Source organism: Equus quagga, unplaced genomic scaffold (assembly GCF_021613505.1).
Source record: "Equus quagga isolate Etosha38 unplaced genomic scaffold, UCLA_HA_Equagga_1.0 203_RagTag, whole genome shotgun sequence".
NCBI classification, from domain to species: Eukaryota; Metazoa; Chordata; class Mammalia; order Perissodactyla; family Equidae; genus Equus; species Equus quagga.
The window spans coordinates 9,151,266-9,172,376 of record NW_025798627.1 but is presented as its reverse complement, the minus strand read 5'-3'; the positions used below and the strand labels follow the sequence as shown (position 1 = coordinate 9,172,376).

Sequence of the window (21,111 nt, the reverse complement as noted above, 5' to 3'; positions counted from 1 at the left end):
CCATGTTCACTGAAGCATTGTTTGCAATAGCCAAGATATGGAAACAACCTAAGTGTCCGTCGATGGATGAATGGAGAAAGAAAATGTGGTGTACATTTACAATGGAATGTTACTTAGCCATAAAAAAGAATGAAATCTCGCCATATGCGACGATATGGACGGACCTTGAGGCATTATTCTAAATAAAACAAGTCAGACAGAGAAAGGCAAATACAGTATGACCTTAATATATAGGAATCTAAAAAAAAAAACCCAAGCTCATAGATACAGAGAACAGACAGGTGGTTGCCAGAGGCAGGGTTGGGGGTGGGCAAAATGAATGAAGGAAGTCAAGAGGTACAAACTTCCAGTTATAAATAAATGTCATGGGGATGCAATGTACAACATGGCAAGTATAGTTAATAATACTGTATTGCATATTTAAAAGTTGCTAAGAGAGTAAATCTTAAAGGTTCTCAGGGCTGCCGGGTGGCATAGTGGTTAAGTTTGTGGCTCCGCTTCGGTGGAGGTCATGGGGTTTGTGGGCTTGGAGTCCTGGCGTGGACCTACACACCGCTCATCAAGCCATGCTGTGGTGGCATCCCAGGTGCAAAGTGGAGGAAGACTGGCACAGTGGGGACAATCTTCCTCACCACAATTCTGTAACTATATATGATGATGGATGTTAACTAGACTCAGTGTGGTGATCATTTCAAAATATATACAAATTATCGAATCATTATGTTGTACACTTGAAACTAATGTTGTATGTCAATTATGCCTCAATAAAAAAAGTTAAAAAACAAAAAGTCTGAAAAATGTAATGGTTGACCATAAAAGAATTCATCTAATAAAGATGAAGGTACAGATTTATTTCTCGAGAGATCTAGCTTCATTACCATGGCAAATTTTATTGCTTGTCTTTTCCTTTTTTTTCATTGCAGAAACTTCAAAAAGGACACAATAGAATTAATTAGAAATGTTAAGATTGCCCAAGAAAGGATTACTTAGATTTGATCAAGTTCAAGAGGAAGAAACCTACTTGGAAAATTTAACAGTACAGAGAAATGCTTCTGCTTTTTTTGAAAAATATGATCGGAGTGAAGTACAAGAATTGCTCACTACTGTACTAGTTAGCTGGTTGTCTGCCAAAGAAGATGTCCGCTCTCAGTTTGACGTCCCCTGTGGAATTATGACTCAAATGAATAATGTCGGCTTTTCCACTGCAATCCTGCTGACTCCTGTGGACCCCACCGCCCTCTTAGACTATAGAGAAGTCCATCAGATCATAAGGGAGTTGGCTGTTGGAATTTATTGCTTAAATCAAATTCCTTCAATCAGTTTAGAAGCTAATTATGATCAGAGTTCTTCTTGTCAATTACCTCCAGCTTATTATGATACCAGAATTGGGCAAATTCTGATCAATATTGACTACATGCTGAAAGCACTATGGCATGGAATATACATGCCCAAAGAAAAACGAGCCAGATTCTCTGAACTGTGGCGTACCATCATGGACATCGATCCAGATGGGAAGCCTCAAACAAACAGAGATATTTTTGCAGAGTTTAGTTCAGCAGGTAAGAGAGTTTGACACATTTTATTTTTATTAGAAGCCATTTTTTAAATTTGAAAGTAATTTATCTGGGCTCAGTTTTATGTATTTAGCTGCATTTCTTAAAAGAGATCTTTTAAACTCCTAAGAATCTTTTCAATAAAATTTTAATTTTTTTCAGTGTCACCAAGAATTATATTTTAAGTCAAACATCTTGCCGCTTTCATCTTAATCTCCAGTTTCTGCAAAATGTATCAGATTCAAAATAACCTGATGGAGAGTTTTCAGTTTATATTTTTTGTCTTACAGGGCCTAGCTAGGAAAATCAGTAATAGAGCCAAGAGTAGAATTGGAGTGCAATGAGAAAAATCTCCAAACTTGAAAACAAAATGATTGCCAGATTGGTTAGCCATGCACTTTGCCGTTTTTATAAACCTCAAATGTGACAGATATAAAAATTGAAGTTAAAGATAGACATGCATCAGCAACCCGAGCTTTGGTTTCCTGAATCTTTATTCCTGATTCACCTAACTTTAATTCCTCCCTCCTGAGGGCCACACTTCTCTAAAGCCTGTAAATAAGCAATAGATACCATTAAGTCCTGGTGCATCTCCTTCAGCATATGTAAATTTTTTATTGAAGCTTTTTTAAAAAAGAAATTTCCCATAGTTCCTTGCAGCAGGCCAAGTGGAATGGGGAGTGAAATGGGAAATGTGTGCCCCGGACAGTGTTTCCAACTGCTTTCATTAATAAAATATATCTAATCACTTTCGAAATAGATTTCCAGAGTTTGTGGGCACAGGCTTAAAAATAAGCCTCAATTCTGGTAAAAATATATTGGAATGTCACTTGACTGGAGGAGAGAGCATGGTGATAGATTTTATATAGATTTTATTGTATCTGAAACTGAAAAAGGATGACAGCTCATCCTTCAGGAATAAAATGTCACCCCAATGGTTCCTTTCTTAGCTATTCTGAGAACAAATCTGTTTATTTGTGTAGTGCATGTAAATTGGTTGCACATTATGGTGTCGATATTCAAAAATATAATATTTTCAATCTTTATTGCACTTATTTTATATGTAATTTTAATACGGCAAGAAGCTTTTGCATAATCTTACTAAAGCAGAAAAGGATTAATATTCTCCCCTAATTAGCCAGATTTCCCTTAGCTAAATAGAGCTAATAGAAGCTTTTAATGTTAAATCAGGTGGAAATGAACCACATTTATCTGAAATGGACATATAATTGAGAAAATTATCTGAAAAAAAACTTTAGTTTGTCAATGTAAATCTGGTTACTGAAGAAAATACCTTGAAAACCAAAGTAGTTGTTTGTTACGTTCTCAATAAAATGTAGAAGTATTATGATCATTTGAATATTTAATGCAGTTAATATGGTAAGTTAGTATCATGGAATTGTTTAATGGTTTTCTTTCCATATTTTTTTCTTCTCTGTCATTGATAGCTAAATCAAAAATTATATACACACATGTACATAATATATGTTTATAAAGAACTCTGGATTGATTTATTCATTTTACAAATATTCATTTAGCTTTTATTTATTGCTGAGACACAAAAATAAGTCTGATGTTAAGAAAAAGTAAACAGTAATCTTAAGTGTAAGCTCCATGAAAAAAAGGTCCTTACCTGCCTTGTTTATCCTGGTACATTTAGTGTCTAAAACAGTGCCTGACACATAGTAGGCATAAACAAATATTTATTAAATTGCATTAAATGAATTGAATTGAATTAATGAGTAATTACATGGAGCAGGGGTGTCACACATCTTGAGAGAGTTTCTACCATTACCGGTGGATCACGTTGGAGATTAAGTCTAGCATGCGTGTCCCAGAGGAACTTTGTAAACTGAGGGAGCAGCCCTCAGCAAGGGTATCACAGGTAGATAATACTCAAAGTTTTGACTGTCCCCAAGTGTCCAGTAAGGATGGTGTCTAGGTACAATGGCCGCAATTGGGTAGTCCTTCCCCCACCACCGCCTTCAGCACTGCGCACTGTTGAGCACTTCTGAATCTTGGTTAGGACCTGAACCACAAAAGCGTCTGTTTGCCAACTATGCCTTTTACTGTTTCTGTGGCTGGACTGCTGTGAAGTTCAAATGCCTGAGAATAAGATTTGCTTGGTGACAGTAACACAACTTGACTCACCTGCTTTGGGTTGGGTTTCTAGATGTGTTATTTCAGGTGGCCTAAGTGTAGCAGCAAGCAGTAGTCTCTTGAAAATGGTACCTCTATGTCTCAAAGAAAGTTTAGATAGCTAATAGCTCTCATTTTCATTCAGGGTAAAGTAATCGACTTCTGTTGAGAGCAGACTCTAAGAGTGGTGAGTTTAAGGTAGAAATTCTTCTCCTCTGGGAGAGAATTATTCAATCTGTGGTGTTGGTGGAATCAGCACTAATACCATCTGGCTAGGTCCAGAGTTATATAGGATTGGAGGGTCCCTGGCTTCTAAAACAGTACGGCTGAAACTGGAACCTCATAAATCCTCTCTTGTTCAGGACTTTGGGGGTGATTAGGGTGAAGAAATGCAGAATATTGCCATTAATATCTGGTGAATTCTACTAATGACTGGTCTGGTAGTTCCCTCTTAAATGCCACTGACACTTTGGCATCATGTAGATGCATTTCTTGAAGAGAACATGGCATGGTCAAAGTCTTAAAGCATTCACCCAGAAATGCTATTATTGCTGTTAGTTTAGGACTTCCAAGGCTAGCTCAGGTCATGTAGATAAAATGTAGCTAAATTAAGAAGTCCTTTTAATGGTTGATAACCCTTCTATCCTGGAAGTTGTCCAGTAATCCATTTGCTTATCACTAGTAGATGGCAGGGAACATTGTACAAGCCAGGTGATGTCCTCATGTACTTGAATTGGCCAGGATGTCTCTGGAAAACTAAGTCTTGTGGTTTGCCCTTCCTGATCGGGATGATGGCAGGAGCTTTGTGAAGATCTGAGCTCCGTGGAGGTTAAGGATCAGCAGGAATGGATAGTGGTTTCCAACAATGTTAGAGCCTTGACAATCCCGACAAAAATTGGGTTTGCTTTTCTTCCTTTTTACAAAGATTACTTGGGACTCTCATTGGAGAGGAGGTGGGACAATGAACCATGATTCCAATCTGGCATGTGTCAAGCAAGGCCGGAGGTGACAGATTTGACTGGCAAAGAAACAAAGAGTTTTTTTTAGATTCAGATATCTAGGTGGAAATTTCCATTGTAGAAGTCAAATTCTGGAGAGTGATCAGGGTTAGAGGTACACATTGAGGAGCCTTTCACATATTAAGGTCACAAGATCCTTTGGATCATCCAGTGAGAGCATCAATAAAAACAAGAGACATGGCCATGGCAGGGGAGCACGTGTCCTGTTGTATAACTAAGGATAGAGGGCTCCTGCTTAGTTGATGACAAACTCACTTACATCAAGCAACTTCATGACCCACCATCTGGTCTATTGGTCCAAGCTGTCCATCATATCTGAGGCCATCCTCCATAAGAATTCCCTCACAGTGGTGCTCCTGGTTGAGGGGATCAGAGATGCATAGGAACATTCTAATCAAGATGTAGGTGGATGGGGCCGGCCAAGTGACACAGCAGTTAAGTTCGCACGTTCCACTTTGGCAGCCTGGGGCTCACCGGTTTGGATCCCGGGTGCAGACATGGCACCGCTTGGCAAGCCATGCTGTGGTAGGCATCCCACATATAAAAAGTAGAGGAAGATGGGCGTGGATGTTAGCTCAGGGCCAGTCTGCCTCAGCAAAAAGAGGAGGATTGGCAACAGTTAGCTCAGGGCTAATCTTCCAAAAAAAAAAAAAAAAAGATGTAGGGAGAGTGGGTGAGCACCCAGAAACTAGTGCTGTCTTCTTTCCATTGCCTACATTTTCAGGGTGATGTTTAAAATATTTAACCACCAGTGCAGCACGACAACAGAACAGACATCAGCCATAATGCTGAAACAGGGTCTCAGAGACCTCCTGCTTGTTATCTGTACCCTTTGCTGGATCATGGAGCTTTCTAGGCTATCCCAGGGTGGGGAGGCATTCAAAGAGCTCTGGGCTATAGCAGTTCAATTGACCAAGCAATGTGGAAGGCTTCAATATTTTAACAACCAGTGTGGCCATGTTGATACATATCAGATAAATATCAATCCTGGACATTTCTACTTAATTCTCCTTTCCTGGCTGGGAACCCATGTCTTGACTTTTGTGATTCAACCTCTAAAATATCTCAAAATCATCTGTTTTGGTTTGTCCCCACTGCAACACTCTGATACAGAACACTCTTTTCTCTAGCCTTACCCACTGCACCTGTCTTCTGACTGCTCTCTTTGCCTCACATCCTTTCACTGTATGTTAATGAAGCTGGAAATCTTTCCAGATCCACTCACTACACCACCGTGTGCCTTGGGACAAGTGTTGTGTGTGTTTACACCAAAGCACTTTGTGATATTGGCTGCTGGGCCATCAAAGATGAGCATCATACCAGGAGCAGAGACTTTCTTCTCCCTCCACTGCACTTTGGGAGTCTGCTGAAGAACCAGCAGCATCAGCATGCTTCAGGCACTGTAACAGTGGTATAGTGCAAACACTGGTAAATGACCAAGCAGCACACACACTAGACCTGTTAGAGCAAAAAACCCCAACAGAGGGAAAACTCACAGAGGTAGCAGCAGCAATAGGTACAGGTGCCCCATCATGCAACACACCTGGAGCATCACTGTGAAATTTTGCAGGGCCAAGCGCCAGACCCGGGGAAAGGGACTCAGGCCATGGAGCGTTTATGCTACATGATTAAGGAAACGCCAGGTCCAAGATGACGATGCAAGAGCAGTGTGTGTTATCCTAGGCTACCTCCCAAATTAGAGCCTGAACTGAGGACTTAAGTCAGGGTAGTTTATGGGAAATGACTCCAAGGAACAGGAGTGAGGGACAGGAAAAGTGACTAGACCAGGAGGGAACATCAATCCAGGGATGTACTGTTGAGCTTTCACCAGCTGGCCATCTGGGGTCCATTTTGCTTGGACTCTCTGAGGAGTCACATACAATAGACTTCAGAATTGTCAGCCAGAGGGATGGAAGAGGGGAGCCTGTAGCCAATGCCTCCTCTCCTCCGCTGTTCAAAGGTTGCATGGGGGTGAACTCCCTGGCACTTCAAGATTTGTTCGTGTATCAGAATGACTGGATGGGTTGCATCAGGAGTCCAACACAGCAGCGGCAGAGAAGCCCCAGGGGAAAATAAGGGCCATGTGGTGCATGAGAGGCAAGGTGCAGTCAGGTTATATCTGTGTGGAGCTGGCTGATTCATCAACAGCTAGAGTAAAAAATACGGTCTAAGAAGAAGTGAGGTAGGGAACAAAAGGTGTCTGATATACAGTGTGACTCTTGGAAACCTGGCTCCGGCTCTGTCCTCCCAGCTTAGTCCTTGTAGTTGCAGCTGTATGATGGCAGGCTAGCAGCAAGAGTCGCTATATAATTGTTCGTATTTGGGGAAACAGCACTTCCTCTCTTGGCAGAACTGGGAGACTGGATTTAAGTCTTGCAACTGACCATGTGATGGCCTTAAACACTGCTCCAGTGGATTTCCAAGGAACTTTGCAGGAGGCCAGCTCTTTTTCCGGGAGTGCCGACTACTGGGAATCAGTCTGGCCAAATTAAACTTTACCTCGCTGATAACTTTGCACTGTACAAAGCCAAAAGGAAACACAACTCTTCAAAAACAGTAGCAAAGGCAGTAGAGAACAGAGCACACTAAAAATCTGTTCATATCCAGTTTTCTGAGAGGAGATTTTAATTAGGGCAAGTCCCTTGATGTAAGTAATTCCTGGGTTCTTGGATTTGTTGCATGAAGTTTGGGGGATGAGAGAAAGAAGAAAAAGATATTTTTGTGGTAGCAAAATGGGGAAGGGGAACTTTTAGTTTAAATCCTAGAGAAAGATATGACCTTATTTAATACCACAAGCTGGTAAAGTGAAATGTTTATTTTTTATGCCCCTGTCCTTTACCTGAAATGTCCTTCTCCCTGCCATTCACCCACTCTTTCACATTCTTCCCCAGGTTATTGATAGTCATTTTCTGAGACTTGATTCAAAGACAGCCTCCTCTATTTTGTGCACACTATACCATTTTGTATTGAAATTATTGCCTTCACCTCTGTCTTCCTTATTAGACCCTAAGCTTCTGCTGGAAAGCACAGTAAAGTGTGTCTTTTTTATCTTTAAATTCTCAGCACCTTTTACGGAGCTTGGTACACAGTAAACTTTCAATACATGTACAAATTAAATTGTTAATAACAGATAGAATGTAAGAGAAAAGGAATTGTGGGAGACTCTGGTTTCTAGTTTTTGAGGAACTGATAGATAAATAGCACCATTAACTGTAATAGGGAATGAAAGAAAGTGGATTTTGGGGAGAGGAAAGATGAATTTAGTTTGGAAGTGCTTCTGTGACATTCAGGTAAAGATATTTATTAGGCATGGAGAAAGAATCTGGAGTTCAGGAGCAAAAGCAGGGCAGGAGATAAGACTAAAAGAAATTAGCATAGAGGTGAAAACAATGGAATCTTCTGTTTCCCTTCCCTCATCTTTCAAATTTAGTTATATCCAATTTTTGCTTAAATCTTTCCTCGTTTTTTACTTTATTATGACTTTGTACATCTTCCTAGCTGATTAGCATAAAGTGCTATGATCACACTTCCTTTCTTTAATAACTTTTTATTTTTCGTCACATGAACAATTGTGTCATTTTTAAAATTAACTTCGTTTTCCATCACTAACTCGGCCCCAAACTTTTGAACAGAAATACCGACCTCCTGTCAGTAAAGTGAACTCTCAGGAAGTGCACACAAACGTGTCTCTGGACACCTTCATCCTCCTGCTTCTGTCCGAACCCGCTGATTCTTCTCTAGGCACTTTCCTCTACTGCTCTCCAAATTCCATTCTCCCATTCCCCGCCCTCCCTCCTGCTCTCCCTTCCCCTGCTCCTTCTCCCTCCCTCTTCACTCCATTCTCAGTCTCTCCTCTGAGAGGCTTTCCCCACCTGCCTTCGGTCCTTGCTGTTTGTTCTCCTGTAGCAGTGAGGCAGGAGCAGGGCTTGCTGCCTAGCACGCCCTCACTGCAGGGTGATCAGGAAGAAACCTTACCTTTTCCGTCAGGAGCCCCTCCCCACACACTATATCTGTAGGTCTTTTCTCTTAGACTGGTCTGTTTCCTCCAGTCTCCTGCCTGGAGGGAGGGCGAAGACTGTGGGACCAGAGGAGGAGAAGGGGCTGTGTGTCTCCCCATTCAGGACACAGATTCTCACTTAACCTGGTCGTCAGCACACGGCTTCACAGCCCTTTTAGTGAGGAAGGGAAGGAGCTGTACTATCTGGGAATCTCCTTAATCAGGACTTTGAACCAATCCTTTTTTTTTTTTTTTGAATTCCAACACTGTGACTTGTTCTTCAGAGGTTCCAATTTCTAAGCCTTTCTGCTATTCTTTGGTGAGAATTGATTTGCTGCCCATTGGTTCCCACCCACCCAAGCCAGAAAGTTTTAGAGGTATCAACAATGCTATGGCTTATATTTAGATTTTTTTTTTAAGTCAGAAACATTCTAATTTCTTTATATTCTCGATAATTTAACTGGCTCTTTTGCAAAAGGGAGATGAATCATAGCGGCCATTTAAAAAATCCAAGAGTATGCTGGCTTTTTAAAAGAAGTAGATTTGAGGAAGAATGGAAGGGGCACATTGATGGATTATTTACACTTTAAGGCACCTATGTTACAAACAAACTCCACGTTTTCCACGAAGTCATATTTTATGATTCCAAGCAGTTTTCTCAAGTCTAGATTAAGGGTAACGTTGTAGATGTAACTATCTTTAGAAACACAATTTGACAACAAGAAAGTCCTTAATTTCGTCATAAATGGGAAGAAAATGTAACAGGAAATCTGTCATTTGTAATAGAGTAAAATTGTTTTGTTTCTTATGATTTCGTCATGCTTAGTGAGCAAGTAATTTCTTTGTTTATTGTATATGTTTAACTTCCATTATCAGCAAAAAGAAGAAATGTATAATACAGGGACTGAAAAAGCAAATTATGCTTTTAACTCAAGAAAGAAGCTGATTCTTTGCTTAAAGGAAGATCATATTTTCTTCTTCTTCCATGTTTTCCTTGATTAAAGATGGGACATGTGGAATTGTGGTTTTTTTCCTCCAAAGAAGGGAAATTTGTTTTCTTTTAATTCCACAAGCTTGCATGTTTCTTTACCCTGCTTTGTTACCACGCATCCATCTGCTTTTCATCTTTAACAATTATATTGCTGTCTCATTATTCCTTTACTGTCGTGTTAGGAGGAATTCAAGATGAAACTCTGTGTTCAATCTGCTATATTTACGTAGAAGCCAAATATGAAGTTTTCACTAGCTAAAATTTTTCTTTTTTATGTGAAGGTCTGATTGATATTACAAAGGATCCAGACTTTAATGGAATCTATGACGAAGACATGAATGCAGATCCGACATATAATCCCAACAGCCCTGAAGAAAAAGCTGTATTTATGAAATATGCTGAAAATATTTTGCTAAAGTTGACATTCAGTACCACACAAGTTCAACAATGTGAAAATGTTTTTATATTTGAAACAGCCTATTGGCTTACGAATGCTATAAAATATAATCAGGATTATCTTGATATTTGTACCTACCAGAGACTACAGCAGAGATTATATCTTCAAAAAAAGGTTATTCAAAAACACTTTGAGAAGAACAAAGAAATCAGAAGAGGGCTAGGATACCTAAAGTTAATATGTTTTCTGACTCCATTTCTACTGAGTTTAAAAAAGAAGATGAAAGTCCCATATTTAAATAGTCTGCTTCAGCCTTTTTCAGGTAAGAGTATCATCAAAATTCAAATTTAAAATATAGATATATGGGGCCGGCTTCGTGGCCCGAGTGGGTAAGTTCGCGCGCACCGTCCGCTGCGGCAGCCCAGGGTTCGGATCCTGGCCGCGGACATGGCACCGCTCGTCAGGCCACGTTGAGGCGGCGTCCCACATCCCACAACTAGAAGGACATGCATCTAAGATATACAACTGTGTACAGGGGGGGTTTGGGGAGATAAAGCAGAAAAAAAAAAAAAAAAAGATTGACAACAGTTGTTAGCCCGGGTGCCAATCTTAAAAAAAATAAAATAAAATATATATTAAATTTACACTTAAATTCAATTTTGTTTCCAGTATGCAGGTCTAACCATGTAACCTAGCTGTAGCCTGTTAGAAGGAAACAAACAAAATTTAATGTCTCCAAAGTAATTAAAAATACTTGGTATATGTACATAGTACTTGGTATATATTTATACCAATTATAAGGGCTGTTGAAAGACTTAAAACGAGTTCTGAGAAAATGAGAAACAGGCCATGTTGCTGGTGGGACAACATTGTGAATATATCATATCTCATCCAAATTACTCTTTAAATTCAATGCACTTCTACTCAAAACCTCTATCGTGTTTTTCATGAAAGTTTATAAATTGATTCTGAAATTAATATGAAGCACTAAAGGATCATATATGCTCTTACATTTCTGAAAAAGAGATGGAAACATATTTTAAAACTTTAGTAATGTATTGGCACTGTAATAAACAAATAGACTCATGTAAGTGAACAGAGAGCTGAAAGAGGACCATGTTTATATGGAATTTGGCACGAATGTAGTGCAAACTATTCCTTCCACTCAGATTAGCAAGCAATTTATATATTTTCTTTGGTGCCCAATGTAGGTTTATTATAGTGGGCTTTCTATTCAGATGGCAATTTTCAGTAGAAGTTTTGCAAATCATTTAATTAAATTTTGTATCATGAGAATACAGATGGTGAAGATTATCATCCATGTCTGTGAATTATTTAAGACTGGACTCACGACCATGCTTGTCCCACGTGCAGGTTGGGGGACAGCAGGTGTATGGAACTACCAGGGCCTTGCTTAAAAAGCACGTTAGGTATATGTGTAATGTTTTGTTACCTAAATTATTGAAGCAACTATGACTAAACGTTAATAGTTAATTCCAGATGGTGAGATTAGGAAGTTACATTATTCTTTGTAATTTTCTATACCTTTTATATTTCTCAAAATACAGTATATACTTTATATTGCTGAAACCACATTCTGCTAACAAGTCAAAATAATTGAACAAACCTAATCCTTACTGAGATTTTAGAAAATTAATTTTTTTAAATGTTATATGTGTGGTTTCATTACTTTTCAGAAAAATGGGCTGGTTATTTTTGTCATGTGAGAGATACCCCCCTATTTCTTTTTAATATCTCTTTTTACCTAAACTAGCCCGGGTGAGTTTTTGTTTATTTAACCAAGGATTCTTTAAGGCACAGTGTGTCAAATCTCTTCTGATAATCGAAGGTAAGATATTAATCTTGAGCTCACACATAAAAATCGGTAAGTAGCATGATGGTTTGACTATTTTGAAATGTTTGTACAATGAAACCTCAGAAAATGCTCAAAGCATTTTCTAATAGCATAAATAATTTTATAGACTGAAATTGCCCAGATTTTCATTTCGTGTGGATTTTTCCACTTTGTTTACGTGAGTGAGAATCTAGATCTCCAAAATATGATTGTTATGTGCTTTTTCCACTTTTTAAATAAAAGTTTGTTTTCATTTTTGGAGATGACAAGGTCAAGACAGAGCGAGAATTGCCTCCATTCATTTATGGACGAGATTTTAAATGCCAGAATTTTCACTACAAAGAGAATCAGTATTTTCATGTTCATGGAGGAATTGAATTTGATATCAGCACCCCTTCAATTGAGAATGCTTTGGAAGATTTTCAGGTTTAAATTATTGTTGTTCCTGGAATGTTTTGTCGTTTCACAACTCTTTTATCCTACTCTCCATCCAGAAAGAGTCTCTGGTGGTACAGGCACTTGGCAGCTCTCCAAATGATTATCTTCCCAACTCACTAATTTTTCCATACATTCTGTGACATACATGAATTAAGTCTAACTATTTCCAAGGTACTATGTTAGATGTCAAAGACAAAATGATAAATAAGCTAGATACAACTATCGTCCTTGCAGAGTTTACAGACCTCTAATGGACCATATTTGCCCTAGAATAGTTAACCAAAGAGTTCAGTAGAAATCCCTGAATATTTCACTACATGTTCTTCCATTTCCTCAAAGATTAGTATCAGAACAGAGATCCTCCAGAGTTTGGGAACAATAATTCTTCATCTGGAGTTTAGTATAAACATTATACATTTCAATTGTCATATTGTCTATATTGTATCTTTCCTTTTGTGTTTTTTCCTCACTCCCAAATTAGGAATTGGATACACGCAGTCATTATTAGGGTCTTGTGGGATTTTATGTTAAAAATTTGTCACTTACATGTTTAAAATTTTATCTAAAAGAAGTCATAATTGTTTAGATTTGTTTAAAGATATGTTTTTAGTAACATAACTCATATTTTAGAACAATTTAGAAAAAATACGGGATTGTGCTGCTAATACATTTGCAGAAGATTCAGGATACAAAGAATATTACTCAATACCAGTCATGGAATTTAACGGAAAAAGGTAAGGAACTTTCAGTAATTATTCACAGTAACTGGAACTTGTTGAAAGTTAGCAGAAAACAAGGAAAGTGTTGAAATGCAAAGGCCTACTTAAAACCTCTGTATGGAGATCCTAGAACAATAATATCCACCATGAATGATGTACAAACTCAACAAACTAAGTTATATATATATATTATATATATACTATAAGTAAATATATATACTATAAACATAACTGTTATGTTTATTACTTTATAAGGTTTGATACATTCTGTATAAAATTATAGTGATATAATTAGCTCTTACAATTAACACAGTGGTTAAATGGGGATGGAGGTAAGGATCAAATCCTATGGGCCCACTGAAAGCGGTGGACTCAGCACATACCCCTTCATTTCCATAAGGAATATGATTTAAAATCCTCTTCCTCTGCTGGGTCTTGTTATACCTGTCATCTTTTGAGCAATGTGTTTCTCTCAGTATTGCTAGGGTCCTTCATGTATTGTGTTCTTGGATTTTCATATCTTGGACACTGAAGTTTGGAAATATGGGAAATAGAGCTCAGAGGAGACATTTGGGTTGGAGGTAGAGACTTGAGATTTCAAAGCATATAAGAGAGGTTTTTGTTTTGTTTTTCTTAAAGGCATGTAAGTGTTTGAGAGGATAGGGCCAAGTCTAGAACTCTGAAGAAGAGCAGCTTTTAAATGGGGTAGGGAGAAGCAGAGGAGAGAGCAAAGGAGAGTGAGAGGAATGCTGCAGGCAGAGGAGGACCAAGAAAGTATGATAATATAGAAGCCAAATGGGGAGAATTTGAAAAATATGGAACTAATCAAAAGCATCAAATTCAATAGAGAAAAAGGCCAAATCAATTTGATACTGAAGAGAGCCCTCTAAATTTGGCAGTGACTTGGTAAGAGAATTTTAGTTGTGGCTATACAAGGCTGTATGTATTGAGTTGAAGGGTAAAGTTGAGGAGAGTCCATGGGATGTAAAGAAGTAAAGACACAGATTGCAAATTTCTTTCAAGATACATAGCAGTGAGGGAAATAAGAGAAATAAGGCAGAGGGAGAAGCAAGATAAAGAATGAAAGGTGGATCTTTCCATTGACTAGTGCCTGAATGCACACATGGTACTAGAGCTGAAGTCAAAGACCGTGTGGCTAACGACCTCCATGATATTGAAGACAATTAAGCAGCAGATCTCATGCCTCTGGAATGGACAGTTGGCATGCATCTCCCTGGAAGAAGAATCTCTCGCTCAGGGACCCAACACTATTGACATACCCCATGTACAGTCCTTCCCAAGCGTAATAGTGTCCGGGAGGCACCTCTGAATAAAGCTTTATTCTTCCAGGTTCTAATGTCTGGCTGGACACTAATGATCCTGGGAATGCAGGGAGGCAGCTGGGATGAACGCTGTTGGTGAGAGGTTGTTGTGAGTGAAGGAATATTGTTGGCATAAGCACATCGCCGTGGCACTGTAAGGGATCCAGTCATGTTGTTGCAATAGGATGTCACAGTGGAATCGTTTCTCTAGTTTCTGATTAATGCACAGCATTTGGTCATCGGTGTTGGTGAACTGTAGACAGATGGACTTGAATTTGCAGGCTTTCAAAACCAGCATAAGCTTGTTTCCCAAACCCAGCCAGCATACAATAACAGTAAAAATCTCAAGTGGAGTAATAATCAGTATTTTCCTGGCTCCTGTACCAATTACTAGAGAACATTCGGTTCCCTGTAAAATCCACCCCCACACAATTATTCCTAGGAATCTCATATGCCCATAGATCAGCTCTCCGAGGTAATATGAGACATCTTCAGTTTCCTCCTTTCATGCCTGAGCTCCCTGTAATGATCCACCACTGGGCCCCTAGAGCCCAATAGACACCATGAAGGCAACTCAATACTAACGCCATTGTTGTCTCTGGCACTGCTGCTCCTGGTTGTGGAGCTGGTGTCGCCTTGGGGCTGGCTCCTCCTGATCCCTGCTAAACAGCATGCATCAACTGTGACACATGTTGGAGCCAATCCAATGAAATAGGGAGAATTTCTTTCCTTACTTATTTTATTGGTTTCAAAGAAGTACTAATAATGAACCCCTAATAATTTCGTGCAAAAACATCTCTTCCAGTCATTTTGCTTTCAGTTGTTCCTTTCTGTAGTATAGGGATCATTCTATGTTGGTGCTGGACCAGAGAATAATCTGAGTGATGGAAAAACATGCCATCTCAAAATCTCCCTCTTCTTTGATTTTAGGGGCATTTTATTGTACCAACTACGTGTATCTTGATGTTCTCTTTCCTCAGAGTGATTTATTTCCTAGGAGACTCTTGGTTCCTTATGAAAATAGGACCAGTTCCACTGGCTCTCCAGGCATACCCAGAAACATCTAAACCCTAGATTCATTTTTGGCTCAGGTTGGGTTCTCCCACTGTTTCAGAATCAAAAAATAGGGGCCACAGTTCAGATACCCAGGATTTGGCTGTCCATAAAGGCAGAAGAACTCATGAATTATTAAGATGACAATGATTGAAGAAAATAGATGACTAAAATGTCCTATTTGGGGGAGAGCATACCAGCATCATGATACTGTTGTAGACGTTAGGAGGCAGGTCAGAATAACTTAATGTGACAGTGGCATGTCAGGGAAGTGTGGTATTAGAAGCTCCTCACCACGGTCCCTAAGCTGGGTGCAGAATCCCAGGCAGAAGAATATGGAGGGAGTTATTTTAAAAGCGAGGCCCCCTTAAAGTCCCTGCACTACACTTAAGGTTTGAGTAAGAACAGTGGTATGTCTCTGTGCTGTACTTGGATGAGGGCTCCCTCACAGTGCCGCCATCTGGGCTTTCTGGGCTTCCAATAATCATCTCTGCGTGGGCCTGTGTATCCAACCTTAGGGGTCACAGAATCCTGTGGTCAGAGACTTTCTCAGGGTACAGCGACTTTTACCACCTCCTTCTTCAGTTTCTAGGGTAGGACAGCACCCTGCTGGTTCTGGATGTTTGATGTACTGGATGACTAAACTGAATTTCCAGCCCACCTTCCCTTAGTATTTGGTGAATTTATAAGTCTGTTTCATTGCTTAAGCAGTGATCCAAGAGTACGTCACGGAGGACCAGGGCCCCAAAGGTAGTTAGTAGCTCCTGTTCTCATGGCCATTTAACACAGCCAGGGCCAGTTCCCTGAAGAAGTACGTGAAAAGACAGAGTTTGCTGGTGTTGAGATTCTGTTGGAGCAGGATGATACAGAGCCGAGCCAAAGATCAAAGGACATTCTCAGTGTGATCCTCGTGGAGGGAGTCTTGTGGGACTTGGAGTGTCTGTTTGTGGTGGCCACTCTTATCAGTGTACATAATACTAACGGAAGGTGAGCTATATTCTTCTAGAAATTCAGTTTCATTATCCAATACACATCAAACATTCACGTCTGACCTATACAGCTCCTTAAGGCCCTAGAGCCTATAAACACTGATTTAAAGCCTTCAAATCTGAGTAGGATTCAGAATACCTGCCCCTTGGTTTTGGAAGCTAGTATCTGGTAAGGTAGGTAAGTCTGCATTGAGGAAGGTGGCACCTCCAACAAGTCAGGACCCGTGGATAAAGTGACCACCACCTGGCCTGGCACTATACCTGCGAGATACAGGTGAATACAACCTTTAGATTATATTCTGGTGGTCTAGTTTCCTTTTGGGAGGAGGGGATGGTGGATAGGAAGAACGACAGCCTCAAATAAATGTGAACAGGTCCTCAAACTTGCCTCCATCCGTGTAGAGGTCTACTGTATTCAGGAAACGGGTTGAAATAAAGGTCAAGGAAAGGGAGTGTTAGCCTCTGACCAGTTCATAACAGAATGTTTCCTTAAGACCTTCCTTTAACTGACCCGTGGGGCTCAGTGATTCCCCCTCAGCTTCTGGGCAAGGAGTTTCCTTAGCACAGAGAGACTCCAATTCGCTTCCCTGGACATTAGTATGATGGAAGAAACTCCTCAGCACCCGAAGGAGAACGGATAGTCCCTGAGTAGCAGAATGAGGAGCCATAGGAGGGAGTGGCCACTGTCAAGAATACTGTATTTACAACAATCAACAGTTGCATTTAGAGCGGAAACCCAGGTAACATTAAGAGGCCTCCCACCGGCAGAGGTCGAGTCAGCTGCTGAGGCGCTTACTGCCAGAATCTGGGGATGGGAATGTACCTCATGGGCAGAAGTGGAGGAAGGCATCATTTTCTTTTACCTGTGATGATAAGCAACCCCAGGGAACAGAGTCACTCAAAATTTTGTCATTTTTCCATTCCAGTGTGATAGGGATGGAGGCCCTTGCCTACCTGTGTCTCAGGGACCTGGGGGTGGGGGTTTCTCTAGTCTACTGCAGCAGTTAGTAAAAGTCAAGGAGCATTGCCCAAAGCATCATTCCAGGTCAGACTCAAGGTAAACTCTTGAGCAAGCAAATGTAGACATAACTAAATAAAAAGTGTTAATACATAAATTTATAAGAAGAGAGTAAGCAAATGGTTAGAAGGTAAACCCAGAATCCTTCAGCCAGAGTTGGAATTTCCAGTCACTTTTAGACAGTGCCTCTTGTCACTGGCATGGGAAAGGCAGAGTCAATTAGAAGGACCAACACGGAGAAGACATTTGTTATACAATAACTCAATTAATAACAGTTGATAACCATGTTATTAAAATATTTACAGTCAACTTCAATTGAAACTACACTTTGTATTTAATTGTTATAGAAAAATAAAGTTTTGCCAGCATAGGAAAAGAAAGTAGCAAATCACTTCAAAGTCAGAAAAACTTATCTTTTTTCTTAATTTTTTATAGCTATTATGTGATTTATTTTGAATTGGAAACTTTCTATCAGCAACTATATAAGACACAATGGTGGGGAGCCATAAATGAAATAGTCAACAATCTGAGGCTGAAAAGACTTCCTCTGACAGATGCTCAATTACACGAACAATTCAAGAAAAAATTTGGTTTCAAAAAATCTATGAAATGCAAGGTATTTCAGTGGTTACCACATAATGTAGTGTAAGGAATTATATATTGTAAATAAATATATGTCTAAAACAAATTTTTATCTTAGGGACAAACAATAGGTTAAATAAAGTCTTCACTATGAAATGAAAATTCCATATTTTGGTGGCTGAAAAGCTGTACACTTCTGGATTAGAAATTTCTGGCAGAGTTACAAAACAAGCTGTTAATGAACTGGATTGTGATTAATCTTAATAATGGCTAATATTTATTGAATGCTTGTTTTGTACGCCGGGCCCTATTATAAGTCCTTTCAACCGAGTTTTCCAAGGCACTCGGTACTATTGTCATTCCTATTTTACACGTGAGAAATTTGAGGTACGCTGAGGTAAGGATCTTTCCCAAATCACAGAGCTGGTAAACAGCAGAGCCAGGTTTCAGTCCTGAGAACTAAACGTAAGGAGCACACTGGCATCCTGAGTCAGACTCCACATGGCTTCAAGGAGCCTTGACTTCCGGGATCTGGAACTGATAAATTAAGTGGTGAGCTCACCACTTTCAAAGGGTACACTGGTATCTACTTACCATTTACTTGTTTTAATTCCATAAATTTTAAAGTTTAATAACCTGTTAATTGAATTTTAAACTATTAAATAGAATGTCTCAAAGAAAGCGCAGCGTTTTTACCTCTCCATTTTGAGACCTAGAGCAAAGGAGACAAACTGTATTCCTAAAGTTATATATTTCGAGTTTCCAAACTTCTAAATGAGATTATTGTTAAATGAGAAAAGGAACCAGTGATATCCGGTTGCTTTTTTTTTTTTTTTAATATTGGCTCTGAGCTAACAACTGTTGTCAATCTTTTTTTTTCTTTTTCTTCCCAAAGCCCCACAGTACATGGGTGTGTATTCTAGTTGTAGGTCCTAGTTGTGCTGTGTGGGACGCTGCCTCAGCATGGCCTGATGAGTGGTGCCGTGTCCCTGCCCAGGATCCAAACCAGTGAAACCCCGGGCCGCTGAAGCGGAGCGCCCGAACTTAACCACTTGGCCACAGGACCAGCCTCTCCATTTGCTTTTAAAGTACTTCAGAAATATATTTGTCTACCCTGTTTTGTCTTCAAAGAAGGATCTACAGCTCCTCCTAAAAAAAGAAGAAGAAAAAACTTCCCAAAAATATTTTTTAAAGTTCTCAGTGTTTCTATATAGCTCTAACAAACTTAATCATTGCCCAGTGAGACACTTTCCTCATGGATTTTGTGAAAATTCTACTGTAATTGAGCACCAATCATGTCATTGTATTAATACATTTCGTTGTCCTTTTTTCCCCTTAAACCAAATTTTGGCGAATTTTGAAAAAACTAATTCTGGGCTTCTTAATAATTTTAGAGCATCCCATTTGGTATGAAGTCTGCTGTTGAAAGAGGATTATCTGCTGTTTTCCATACATTTAGCCGTAAAACCTCCAGCTCAACGATCAATGTCTCAGATGAGGCAGGTTATGCTATTTTCCATCATGCCGCTTTACATAACAGAGTTCCGATTATCTGCCAACTGTGCAAAGCCAACTTCAACGTCAACCAGAGACGCTTTATTATGTATAGCCAAGGTACCATAAAGTCTTTAAGTCTAAAATGTTTTCCTTTTACTTACCCCTTCCTATTCAGCATTAACAATGCATGCTGATTTTAGAGCAAGGTTAAAATTTAGTATTGGTACCTAGAGCAAAGGTGAAGTTTTTGTTTCATTTATCTCAGAGGAGCTCCTTTTAGTTTACTACGAATCCCCTATTGCTCCCTTATATAGTGTTATTTATTTGTTTATTGCGTCTCCTTCAGTTGAATATATGCTCCATAAAGGGCAAGGATGTGGTTGAATTTACCATGGTATCCTCATGTCCAGAGGAAAGCCTGGCATTAATGGGTGCTCAGGAGTAGATGTTGAGTAAATTCATGGATGACAAATGCAGAATAGCATTTGATAATCACTGGCATAATTAATATACAGTGATGTACTGTAGAAATTCAGAGAAAAGATAAATAAAGATCCCAGCAGAACATCCATTTCTTATCCCAGGGTTCTCAACCAGGGAATAGTTTCTTCACACTACATAAACATATTTAATAATAAAAAATTTATAATAATAATTTTTATGATTAATAACCCCTTAATTAGTTAATCTAGTTTAAACTTTAAAAGGCATTTTATCAAATTATTAGGTATACATACATATTTACATATTCATTGGACTAAATGTAACTAGTATGAAAATAATAAAGTTGAAGATGAAAGTGGAGAGTCTCCATAACTGAAGAGAGAAGTAGAGAGAGAGTATCAGGAATGGCTGATGCACCAATATTGGCAATGAGAAATGCGATTTTATGTTTTACTAGGTCAGCTATCTTAATAAGCTGTGCTAAATTTGCACACACCAAAACAAAATGTTCTGCTTTAATCCTATTCGCTAGTAATAAATTCTGTACGCTATCAGTATGATTAAAATGTTTTGATATTAAGATGTTTCTATCAGCTCAATTGAATATTCAATACAGAATGAACCTAGTTAAAATAGAGCACAAATTCAGTCAAATTTAAATGCAATGGGTAAACTGTTTTGTAAGATGTGTTATATTTCAAACCTTTTTGGTGTGAAAAAAATCTCTGGTAAATTAAAGTTTCTCATTCCTACTGTGACAACTTGGATTTCCATTTGCTGAGAATTGGGTAGATTTTGAAGTATGGAAAATGTACAACTCTACTGGCAATGTCTATGTGTCATTACTTAACTGACACAAAAATCACAGCCCCAGTGTGAGTTTTGACCAGCCACTTGAGAGGCAGCGTTTCCAGGTCGGCTCGGACGCAGGGTCAGGTGCACCATGCCCAGGTGGCTTGACTGAAAGTTGCACTCAATCCTATTTGATGTAATCCCGCCGTCTGTATCTAAATATAGTCATTTTGTTCCTATTCATGAGTCTATTTTGATTAATTTAGGAAACTGGATTATTATTATACTATTAATAAAAAATTATTT

General features: G+C 39.1%; 1 protein-coding gene across 1 annotated transcript in view; it reads left to right on the top strand.

Annotated features, from left to right (window-relative positions):
- The window catches only part of LOC124233475 (ankyrin and armadillo repeat-containing protein-like), a 66,119-nt gene that overhangs the window by 1,155 nt on the left and 43,853 nt on the right, over nt 1-21,111 (top strand). The window contains exons 2-7 of the mRNA XM_046650591.1: nt 924-1,559; nt 9,981-10,418; nt 12,214-12,377; nt 13,020-13,123; nt 17,926-18,106; nt 19,467-19,686. Coding sequence (XP_046506547.1) covers nt 959-1,559; nt 9,981-10,418; nt 12,214-12,377; nt 13,020-13,123; nt 17,926-18,106; nt 19,467-19,686 — 1,708 coding nt within the window. The 5' untranslated portion in view covers nt 924-958. The remainder of the gene's footprint in view (nt 1-923; nt 1,560-9,980; nt 10,419-12,213; nt 12,378-13,019; nt 13,124-17,925; nt 18,107-19,466; nt 19,687-21,111) is intronic.